The 13,081-nt window shown below is 40.6% G+C and overlaps 1 protein-coding gene across 1 annotated transcript in view; it reads left to right on the top strand.

Moving 5' to 3' along the window:
* Positions 1-13,081, top strand: part of LOC136857510 (sodium-coupled monocarboxylate transporter 2) — a 210,890-nt gene that overhangs the window by 151,434 nt on the left and 46,375 nt on the right. Inside the window, exon 9 of the mRNA XM_067136219.2 lies at positions 2,508-2,617. Coding sequence (XP_066992320.2) covers positions 2,508-2,617 — 110 coding nt within the window. The remainder of the gene's footprint in view (positions 1-2,507; positions 2,618-13,081) is intronic.

Genomic DNA, 13,081 nt, shown 5'->3' on the forward strand with positions numbered 1-13,081 from the left:
ATCGGAAATAGGAGTTTTGAACATAAAGAAGACATCGAAAACCTCTGTGAGAATATAACGTAAATTTGCAAGAAAGAACGTTGGAGCTAAATTCGCAAGATAAGGCAAATACAGACACGGAAACAAACAGTTTCATACACAGACAGTCAGTGTGGCATCGGAAAACTCAAAATGAAATTTTGCCTACTGATGAAAAGGACGAATCCTAGGATACTTACAAAATAAGGAGTCGAATTTATCCTTTAGACGCTCAGGGCCCAAGTAGCTATTCAAGATGTGATATTATCTTAATTATGCCGTGTAAATAAAATATATAAATATGAATAAAGGCAAGGTAACTTTTCAAACGCGTGTTGAGTAAGTTTATATATTTTAATCACAATCTAATTGTATAAAAACATGAGTAAATGATTGTTGAAATAAGAAACTCCAGGAATGACACAAAAAGTTACCGCTATCCAAAACAGCAGGTCTTACTTGACTTCCAGGATTCATACCATTTCTGTATAATAAGCGATCGCAAGTTATTTTCTCTTTACGCAACCATTACTTTTTACGATGAATAACGTCATCTTCATACAGATCGGCAGTATTTACATCAGACGCATATGGCCCTTGCCATTCTTTCACGATGGCAGTATAATAACTTCAACTGAATCAAGGTAGAATCAAGTGTACTGCATTGGATTCTCACTTGCCGTCAACAGTTTTCTGCAACAAAGAAGTGATCTCTCAGATGAAACTACCTTTCCATAGTTCTGAAAACAGCATGAATGTAAAGATAATTTTGCCCTAAATTCAATTCTCTCTTTGAGAAGAATGTTGATCGTGACTGCCAACTCGCAGCATTAAGTTTGCTGAAACTTAATACAGTTTCACTTAATATCCGATAGTTTACGTCGCACATTATAAACAGTTCAAAAAAATTAGGGCAACATGTTTTTGAACGTATGCCGTGCTCCACAAAACAATACCTCACACCCAGGTATATTACGAACTAAACCATTAAGTATTTACCGTTGACGTATACGAAAGAACATCGATGGATTCGCGTTCATTAACACAAAAGTAAATGCCCAAATAAGGGCGAAAACAAAGTGATAACAGCCTCCCAAGGTGGATTTATATCACAGTTGGAGAGCTTCAGTACGGTATATGCCCTCCACGAGCATTTATCACAGCTTGGCACCTACGTGGCACGCTCCGTATAAGTCGACCGAGGTCACGTTGCGTTATCAGGTCCCATCCTTCGATGAGAGCCTGTTTGAGGTCTTGCAGACCTGTGGTGGAACAGGACGCCTACAAACACTTATGTCAAGCTTATCCGACACATGCTCGATGGGATTAAGTCCGGGACTCACTACTGGCCATTCCATCTTCTGAATGTCCAGTTCTCGCAAGACAGCTCTGCTGATCCACGCTACATGAGCATGAGTGCATGAGTACGAATTCAGGGCCAACACCGTATGCAGCAACCACCACATGCTGTAACAGTTTCTGCTCGATGTGCCCCGCAGCGATAAGATTACCACGGACGACGACAACATCCGTACGGCCATCGATACTGATGCCTCCCCACACTATCACAGAACCTTGTCCGAATCGGTCACCATCCTGGACAACATTTTGCATGCACTGCTCCCCATGACGTCTCCATACACGTTGACGTCCATCACGCTGTGTCAGGGGAAATCTGGACTCGTCAGCGAACAACACAGGTCTCCATTGGCGAAGTTGCCAGCTGACGTGGGTACGGGCAAACAGAAGGCGAACTGCGTGATGTTGTTGCGTTAAACGGGGCACTCGAACAGGACGTCTGGGTCGTAAATACATTTCTCTTAACCTGTTTGTTACTGTCTGGTCAGACACCGTGACTCCAGTGACCCTCCTGAGGTCTTGTTGCAGTTCTCTGTCAGTTGCTGAACGAAAACGCAACGTACAGATGGTCAGATATCAGTCAGCCTGTGGGATTTCCATGCGACCACGCCCTTGTCCAACGCTCCTTGTGAACTGTCCTGTCTCATTATAGGGATTCCACAAGCGGTGTATAACTGACGGAGAGACATTGTGATCCACAGCAACACGGCGAAACGTCCATCCCTCCTGGATCAAAGTGACAGCCCTTGCGACTTGAACCTCGTTAATATGTCTCATGGGATGTGCTGGTTTACGTACATCGTGCTCAAATGACCGCAGTAGCCTGTGTAGCTCACCAGGACACACGAACGCACCGCTATTCACTTTGTTTTGAGGGGTCGCCAGACATTTTAATGCATGGCTACACCTACATATGGAGTATAACTTCTATTTGATGTACCCTGAGGTCTCAAAGTAAGCTGTACGACCATTGGAACTCCGTCTATCAAATTAACGTTCACATACCAGACGTTACAAAACATTTTACCGTAATTTTTTTAACTTTGTAGTTACTGGTGTCCACACGTAACATGGAATGTGATTTTTAAGATTACAAGCTAATATTGTTACATTGACGAACTCTGTTACAGGCGATCAAACGCTATGATCAGCTCCTACCACACTTCGTTATGGACACCGCTCAAGACATCCCTGGTCTGCCAGGACTCTTCATCGCTGGAGTGTTCAGTGCGGCCCTGAGGTCAGTGTGCTTATACCTTACAACACTAAAAATTTGATCATATTATTTTCCAACAGGAACGTTTGTCACAATTTTTACAGGAATTTTTTAGTGTTGAACATAGTCACCCTGCTTTTCCATGCACATGGTCCACCGTTTTACAAGCTTTTTGATACACTCTGCATAAAAGGTGTTTGGTTGAGCAGCAAGCCACGTAAGCACCGCTTTCTTCACCTGCTGATCGGAGTCAATGTGCATATAGTTGAACACGTCATCAAGTGTCACTCATCGGTCATATCGCGCACTTGTTCAATATTGGCATCAGTTACGGCTGCAGATGGACGCCCGTACCTTTTTTTCATCCTTCACTCCCTTGCGACTCCTTGAACACTTCAGTCCACTGGTAAACACTTCGCTGTGGATAAACATTATACCCGTATTGCGATGAATGTCTTCTAAGAATTTTCGCTCCTGGTATACCCTCAGACCACAAAAACAACGGTTTACTGAACGCTGTTCTACCTTGGTGCAAACAGAGAGTGGCGCGGCCACCTTTACGTCGCAGCAGCGCAAGCTGCACTGATCTGATAACGCTGAAGCCTACAACGGATGTATAGTAATCGCCACGTAAGGTAATACCCCAGAAAGTAAATATCGCCGCCCGATGCTCTTCTTTTCTCTTTTTTGTAATGGCTGATCACTGCTGCCAACCTGCCTGGTTACATATTAAAATCACCAGACATAACCATAACAAACTAACCTCTATGTAAACACCGATAATGAATGTTTCCCTACCCTAGTAAATGATAAAAGTTAAGATAAAATAAATCAAGATATTCATAATTAAGTCGATTTCCACGCTCAATGAGCTCAATTAAGGAAATAAACACACTTGCACACTCAAATTAATGTCACATATATCTGTCTTTATTTTGATATACAGTAGGCGAACTTTAACCATATTCTTGAAAAGAGGGGCGTGTTAAACGATGTAATTTATTTAATAAGTCTTTGCAGTGTGATTTTCGAAAGTTCCAGACATCCAATGACTTCCCTTTCTTTTGCGCGAACATTTCCTTCTCTCTTCAATACGGTACCGGTAACCAGTAAGGAGAGAGATTATTGGGCATATTTTCAGCCTGCAGGCTGGTTATATCTTCAAGCTTATCAGGAAACATATAGGTATACTAATGTGCCAAGCTCCCTAAACGGAAATTAGGTCAGCTTTCAAGTTCACTGCGGATTTGAAAATAATAATGTTATAAGTTCTACTGCCAAAATTTCGTCCCGCAAGAGTTACTCGTATTTCATGTACCGGTAGATCTAGACATGAGACTGGCGTATTTGAACACTTTCATCATTTCACACAAACTATGTTATTAAATGCATTATCCGAACATGCCACAATTTTACTTACCTGGTATTAGCCAAATAGATTTACAATCACACAGAAAAAGAAAATATGCTTTAAATATTCTCGCAAATGTATCACTAGTGACTTTAACGGCAATGCGGTGGCAACACGCAATTCACGCTAGAACAGTGATTGAACGTTGCCAACGTGCTAGATTAACGGTAAATGTAAGACGTCGTATCGGCAAGTAGGGTCCCTAAACTGTATGGTTACCGACACTGAAAAAGACCCAACAGCAAGAAAAGTAACTATAAATCGATACCTTAATATTACAGGGGAGAAAGGGTAAGGTTGCACCCTTAGGGTACGTCCTTACACGGAGAGGACTATAGACAACGGTGCCATCTAGCGGCTGGTGAGCTCACAACGTCATAAAGCCAATCTAAAGACGATCAGACCAAAATTTCAGATACTTTTTGGGTGGTGTGAATAAAAATTAGCACGCACACTTTACTCGCGAATTTACAGCAGGCAATCGTAATGAGGTGAATGGAAACCGCCCGTGGGTAACAATCACTCACAGTAGACCTGTGACCTTGAGCATACACTCCAGTCGCTCGGGTAGCAGAGTGGGCACTCCACATTTCTAGTGAATAAATATAAAGCAGGCACTCTTTCTGGTAAGCGCCTGATCATGTTTCCTTGAGCTAATTCAGTAGGTGACTCCAAATGATAGTGTCAATTTCAACAGCATGGCAGAATTTATGGTGGTGGTTAATCGGAAAAGAAAATTATATAAACTTCGCGTAGAAACATCTCAACTTGGTTACAAAGTGTTATATAAGTCCAGTAAGAAGCATGATGAATGGTTAACGGAACATTTCCTTGGGCATTCCAAAGACACAAGAGGTGGTGCACTAACAAACGAAGAGAAAATGGAAATCTTCTTGCGTTATGCTGCTGACCCTTGGTTTCAGAGTGGAGTTGGAGAAGACATGTCAGGGCACTGTGTCGAAAATATTTTCGCAAGTTTTGACATGAACAGGAATGAAAGCAGGACTATTAGATAAAATTCCATCAAATTTTGCTTACATGCAGGAAGCAGTCTAAATGGCAAGAACATTTTAGCTTCCCTTATGCTGTTGGAGCTGTAGACTGTACTCATGTACAAATTCAGAAGCCACATGTTCATGGGAATGACTATATTTACAGAAAATGAGTCCCTAGCATTAATGCACGGGCCACTTGCAATGGAAATTGAAGAGTTCAACCAGTGTAGATGTATCACGGCCTGACTCCGTCCATGATTGCCGAATTTGGAGGAACTCCGATGTTTGCAGGGTTATGACGCCTCTGAAGTCGAACGGATGACAACTCCTGCAGATCTGGCTCCTTAGAAAATACATTCAATTGCAAATATACTATTCTTTCATAATTAATTTTTGGTATTTACATTATACCATTTAGCTAAATTCATTATGTCGTAATTTTAAAGCTATGATATCCTACCATTCTGACGGCCGATGGTAGGGTTATTCTCACTCTGCATCAGATTCATCAGCCGCTTATCCCATTATTTTAACGATATGTGTTTGTTTCCAGTACGATTTAATTCTATTTTATATTTCAGTCTTGTTTTCTTGTTTTGTATTTTTCTTACCAACAGTTGTTGGATGGAAATATTTAACTCTAGTAAGTAGTTCACACTGAACTGCATTTATTGCACTTGTTTTCGTGTGCTTGTTATCCGGTAACTGTGACTTTGAGAAAATAATTTTATGTTACTTTAAAATAGAGATAAAAGCGGAGTTGAATTCCATTATGCCTTCTGCCATGTTGAGCACTGGACTATACGGAAGTCATCGAAGTGTTATATACATGGCATGTGCACAACCTTGATCAGTGACACTGAGTGGCTGCTCCTGACACTCGAGTTTGCGCTGTGCTTCCACTCTACATTTCTATTCACCGCAAATGCGAAGTGGAAGCTCATTGGTAGGAAGACACTCAGACACTCAGTGAGCACACGCTCACTCACATGGACTCATTTTTACTCACACCACCCATTGACTAGTCTACGTAAGTTCTAATAACTCTTAATTGTGTCAACAACGTACAAAGCGAAAGAAATGACTTCCTCCTTAATATAATAAGGAGTATTACGGTAAGTACCTAGATGTTAATGTTAGGGAAGATCTTAATTGTGGGTAACCACATTAACAGCGTTATAGATAATGCTTACAGGTCTCTTCTTATGGTTGTTAGGGTATTTAGGGGTTGCAGTAAGAATGTAAAGGAGAGGACATATAAGTCACTAATAAGATCCGAATTTGGATATAATTCTACTGTACAGGAATCTCAGAACTGGAAAACATCCCCAGGAAAGCACCAGGGGGTGCTCTGGGTGACTTACAACAAGAAAGTAGCGTTACGATAATGTTGTGATCTTTGAGCTGGGAAGATTTGGGAGTAAGGAGACGAGCTTTTGGACTAAGTGGAATGTTCTGGGCTGTTAACCTAGAAATGGCGTGGACTCACATTAGTAGATACATCAGCGTGAATCCAATTTTTAAAAGTAGGAAGGATAACGTCACGAAGATAAATCTGGAATTCAAGAGGACAAATATCTGCAAATATTCGTTTACGGAAAGACGATTTAGGAACTGGAATTATTTACCAATGGAAATGTTCGATAAATTTCCAAATTCGGTGAAAGAACTGAAAACAATTCTTGGTAAACAGTTTATGGGAAATCCGTCACCAAAGCGCAACCCAAATTATTTTACAAGTTGTTTCACGTCGCACCGTAACAGTTGAGTGGAAAGGAAGCAGCCGTGGCCTTAATTAAGGTACAACCCCAGCATATGGCTGGTGTGAAAATCATAAACCACGGAAAATACAGATCAATGCTGATTGATTGATTGATTGATTGATTGATTGATTGATTGATTGATTGATTGATTGATTGATTGATTGATTGATTGATTGATTGATCATGTAAGTTTTAGCACTTGCTGTTATTGAATTGAATGTACTTAACGGTTTGGTAGTGGAGGAATGTGAAACGGATGATCATCTGCAGATCCGCTTCGCAAATTATTGACTTTCCCGTGGAGGGTAGGAGAAGCAGGGAGAGATTAAAAAGACGATGACCAGACTCAGATTTGAATGATTTCAAGAACAGAGTTGTGAAGCTAAACGAAGTCATGGTGCTAAGTGTCGTGTAATGGTCACGGAGTCTTACAGGCTGAACGTGACAGGTATAGTGTTCTCTAAAGGAGATACACCACGTGCTTTAGATATAATCAAACCCATCCCCACGGCGCAACAGCCCCAACGGTCCATGGCGTACAAAGCGACGGCTACTCAGCATGGAGGCTTGCAGATTAGGAGGTGTCCTGAGGTCGGCATGGCGAATCCTCTCGGCCGGTATTCGTGGTGTAAGTTGGCTCAAATTAACAGCAGTTTCGGAGATGTAGGTTTTCAGTCCGATCTATCAGTTCTATCAGTCTGATATTTTTTTTTAAACATGTGCAGCGGGATGGTCTGCTGTAACTGAAGACGAATGCTGCAAGTTCTGCAAACGAGTCTTCCTACGACTCACTCACTTTTCATGGGAGGGGTGGTAGTTTTTGATACTATTAATTCTCTTACCGTAGATCACTAGAAAAATCTTCCAGTTACATGTTTTATTAGGTGCGTTACGGTGACGAGGAGCTGGTTGGCATGATTTAGTGTATAGGGAAAGTCGTAAATGTGAGTTTCTTTTATGGTACTGAATATGTGACATGATCTGATAACAGCAGTGGTATTAAGGGAAGGTGTATGATAACAAATGGAAGTGACACACCTTTCACGATGCCCAGGGTTATGTCCTGAGGATTCTCTACACTCATTCATCTGCAGAAAATTTCATAGAGATACTTCGTTCATTACGGAGTAGATTGCGGCCGTATCATTGAAAAATCCCCGAAAAAACCGCACATTCCTAACAGATTTCCTGAATTTGGAGTCTGTTAAGGTAAAGTCTACTATGGATTTGGTGCCCTTACCCCCTCATGTGTAGCTGTGAATTGGCTTAGGTTTGATGAAATTATTCATTACTGGTATTCCTATACCGGCTCAGAAGTCCAGTAAAAGCTTCCCATTCTTATTCACTTCCATATTATTCCCACATTTACCCATCAAACTTTCGTACAATAATAATTGTGCCGGAGGTACACCTCCGTCCTGTTGAACCGCGCGCCTCCTACAAGACCATCTGTGTCATGAAACTTGAACTAGTGTAATACAAGATACTTAGACTTTCAACCATTAGGTGTCTCTACAATCCGCCTAAGTGCCCCTCTGGCGGGATAAAGTACAATGAATCACCGATATCGATAGCTGTAGCTGGTTTCCCATTTTCACACTAGGAAAATGCTGGGGATGTACCTTAGTTAAGGCCACGGCCGCTTTCTAACCACTGCTGGTCCTTTCCTGTCCCATCGTCGCCATAAGACCTATCTGTGTCGGTGCGACGTAAAGCAAATTGCAAATTGCAAAAAAAAAAAGAACAAGGGAAGTACAATGAATTCTAATGGAAAAGTCAATTTTTACGGGTGGCATACCTTAAGTTTGAAAAGATTATTGTCATCTTGTGTCAAGGTTGTCAACACTTCTGACCCCCTCTATCTTCTGTACCTAGCAACCAATCAAACATTCTGTGTGTATTTCCTCTAGCGAATTAAAATTGGGGGTATGTACAAACATCCAGCCTATCTGAATATAGTTCTCGGAACTTCCCCTCGGAAATGCTATAAAAGACGGGCTCTTTAGGCCCGCAGTGTCATCTTCATTGCTCCGGTCTAGTAAGTGCGGCGAGTTATTCGGAGGCAGGGGCTGCAGGGCGGTTTGCGGAAAGTCTAACTACTCAAGGCAGTGGCATAAATTTCTTAACATACTGTATGAGAGCTCAAAGCAGATAGCTAGAAGGGAAGGATTCAAACTTCTTTAATTTTTTGTAAAGAACTAATTTAAGGATTTAATTGTACATTTTCGGCAAGTCTGAGAACTCTGTTCAAATCCCTGTTGCGAAACATGTAAATTAAGGGCACAAAGAGTGATCACCCTTCGTTGATTCCCATTCAACTTGGTATCGGGTGATTAACATTTTCCTAACCTCTAAATTGTTAACACTCTTCGGCATTCAATATTTCTTGTTTAGCCACCCCTCCGCAGTATAGACTTAGCCTCTGCAACTTCGGGCCATAAGCCCATTAGCCCATTAGCCCATTAGCCCATTTAGGATTTTAAGTGTTTTTCCTAAACGAGTGCAAGGGTTTCGCCTCCTAGCGTTTAGTTAATGGTCGATCGTTAAAACTTTTATTTTTACATTGAGGTCATTTAGAATGGGCACTCATTGCCCCTTTTTATTTGACAACCGTTTATGGAGGGGTGTGTAGACTGTTGAGCAGAAAGGACGGTAAACACATATATTTGAAGCTGTCAGGCATAATTTTGTAAGAAACATGTGCCTCTGAGAGGCTGGAATATATATTTCATTTTGGAGCTCAAACTCCTAGACGACGTGAGTGGAGCAATCATGCTCATATAAAATAGTGTCCTAGTTCAAAGCGATCATGCGCGTCCCTTGCATATTTTCCTGTTGATATTCCTCCCTATGTGGTTCTTGTACTTGATTTTTGGACTTATAGTCCGCTGCTGTTAACGGAGCTGACGAGATCATTTGTTATCCTATTTAACTGTTATTTGTTCCAAATATTCTATCAGTCACATTTAAAAAAACTTCAAAATTTAGTACTTCAACTTATGCTCTGGTCATTTCCTTGTCCGCCCATTCCCCCGGCACCTTCTTACTCTCTCTGTTCCACGATATTTCCGTAATAATAATAATAACACTCACTTTTCATCATAAAAATTTAAAGGGTCAACTAGAGACTAATAAAGAAAATCACGAGAAAAATCTAGGGGTCAAGAATTAAAAATGGAATACATTACCCAAACCCAACTCAGAAATATAATTAAAAATATTTGAACTTGCTGATATAATGAGACTTCGACAAATTCTATTTATAAGCCATTTGTAAAGAATGAATAACACCGACTTACTTATCGAATACACATTTTTTTACAAATCAAACTTACGAGATCAAAATGATATAATCAAGCAGAGAAAGATCTCTCTGAATTAGGACCACCAAATCTGCAGGATAGAAATGTAATCTGGAAAATTGTTGACACGAGGGTATTCGAAGAAGACGAGAAGGAACCAGCACGACGTACTTGGTCGGAGGAACAGAAAGAACAAAAATCTATGAAAATGAAAAATTTATTGGGCAAGGATAAAAGCTCAACAAATGTCCCAGCGCGAAGAAGAGGAAGGACAATCAGTATGCGGCAAGAAAAGAATACTGAAATCACAACCATTCTATGAATGTGACCGTACATTTTCTCGTCATTTAGCAATATTCCTAAATGGTTCACATGACCGGAAGACGGATTCTTTCAGCAAGCCTCATGGGATGACGAAGGTATGGGAAATTGAGCGACTTAAAAAGTGCTCATCCAGAAGGTCAAGTAGCTCCATATTGTAGTGTCTATTTTCATTGCAATGGTAGGTTTCTGGTGATATTCAGACCTTTTTGATGTTTGCAATATTTCAATATTAGCCATATACTGTAAATAAAATACCAGTATATTGTAACTGAATGCCCCGTCCTGTTCTCTGACGAATATCTGTGGACGCCACTGGACTGTACAACTGATGATGCTTCTTGTAGTAAATTAATTTAAGTATTCCTTTTAACATGGCATCCATATAACAGATGCCTTGGCCTCACAAGGGAGTTAAGAGACAGCTTAGTGTTTAAATGTTTCCTCCCATTACGCATTACTAATTCCAGTCGTTTAAAAGCATAATTTACAATTACAGTTATTTCATTAAGGAGATTATTATTATTATTATTATTATTATTATTATTATTATTCATAACATTATTATTAACAAATACATACTAGCGGCAGTGGTTACTTACAGTAGTGTGATAATAAAGTAAAACTGAAACATATTTACCAAACAACAACAACAACAACAACAACAACAACAAGTGTAGCCTACAACAAGCAAATAAATGGAAATAAAATATTACGAGAAATACTACTATTTCAACATTCCAAATCCAGCCTCGTCATGAACAAATCATCTCTATGACTTAAAACAACGAATCATTCACGCATCCATTTATAACGGAGACAAAATTAAGAATAAGTACCTTTAGTTTGTACCGGCACAAATCGTTGTCGGTATTCCTTCTTACACTGCATCATTGGGTTTTACTCTTCTTTGGAGCGAAGATTATCTTAGCCCGTACCAGTGACATAGGTCACTTCCATGTGAATCCGTGCAGCGAGTCGGCTTATTTTAAACAAATGGCACTATCTCTGTCCAGTCTGTCACTATGAAGTTTCCATTCCCTTCCTGTGATTCGTATGTGGGTAGATCCTCTGTTTCAGGGCCATATGTGATCCGTCAGTCAGTTCCAGACAGACCCGTGGGTTAGTTTTACTACATGTTAAGAAGTTTGAGTGAACGATACTTCATTCCATTAATGGAACCTTTCGCCTTTAGAGTAGACGTTCCGCTAAACAACAGAAGAAAAAAGGTTGCTGAAGCTTCTGGAGTTTGGATTGAATACAGCACACATTTTACTTCGGGTCAGCCAAATTAATACATATCTATCTGAAGCACGCGGTATATAATTTGGTATGTACGAGGGTAAGTCGATAAGTATAAGCAATTTTTCTCTAATAGTCTTTAGGTTGGCTCTATGGCGTTGTGTGCTCACCAACCGCTAGATGGCACCGTTTTCAACATCCGTGGTAGGTTTCAGCGTTATCAGATCAATACAGTATGCGCTGCTGTGACGTAAATATGACCGCGCCACTCTATGCTTGCACCAAGGAAGAACAGTGTTCCGTAATCCGTTCTTTTGTGGTCTAAAGGTGTAACAGGATCGGAGATTCACAGAAGACTTTCAGCACAATACTATGACAATGTTTCGCCACAGCGGACGCTTCCATTTAATGCTGTGAAGTTTGCTCTCTGGTTCGGAGTGGTGAAGCCATGTTTCATCTGCAGTGATGGTCCGCGAGAAACGTTTCAGTTTCGTTAGCATGACGGTCCATTAGGTGCTGACAGTTTCTCACACGATTGCGCTTCTGCTCTTCATTGGGTTGTTTTGGAACCTGTCTCGAACATACGTTGTGAAAGTTGAGCCTGCTATGCATTATTTCATATGCAGAACCATTGCTAATATCCATATAGTTTGCCACGTCATGTGCAGTTACTTGTCTGTTGTTCAGGATCATATCACGCACTTGTTCAATATTGGCATCAGTTACGGCTGCAGATGGATGCCCGGATCTTTCCTCATCATTCAAGCTCTTGCGACCCCTTTTTAACACGTCAATCTGCTGGTAAACACTTCGCTGCGGCAAAACATTGTCCCCGTATTTTGATGAAAGTCTTCTATGAATATCCACTCCTGTTACACCCTTAGATTAAAAAAAAAACGGATTACAGAACGCTGTTCTTCCTTGGTGCAAACATAGAGTGAAACGACCAACTTTACGTCAAAACTGTGCAAGCTGTATCGATCTGTTAACGCTGAAACCTACCACAGACGTAGACAACGATGCCATCTAGTGGTTGGTGAGCACACAACGCCATAGAGAGAAATCAAATACAATTAGAGCAAAATTGCAGATACTTACTGACACGCCTACGTACAAGGCTCGTAAACGATTTTGATTGTTAAATAATTATGTAATTTATTACGTGATAAAAGGTATAAATAGTAAGATTAGCAAGGGAATTCAAGAAAAGGGCCAGTGGGATACATTAGTTTGTAAGAGCATCGCCTTCTATGATCGCCAAATGTTTGTTTTATCTTGTGTAACATCATATGGATTTTCTTAATCAGTAATAAAAGTATTAAAATGCCCATATGTGGCGACACCGACGTGATCTGAAAATTATCAGCATGTCTCAAGAGAAGACGACCGCACCACAGATGAATGAGGTTAGTATTAAATTGCCCTCGTTCTGGGTTTAAAAGCCTGATGTATGG

The sequence above is a fragment of the Anabrus simplex genome, chromosome 1 (assembly GCF_040414725.1).
Source record: "Anabrus simplex isolate iqAnaSimp1 chromosome 1, ASM4041472v1, whole genome shotgun sequence".
NCBI classification, from domain to species: domain Eukaryota; kingdom Metazoa; phylum Arthropoda; class Insecta; order Orthoptera; family Tettigoniidae; genus Anabrus; species Anabrus simplex.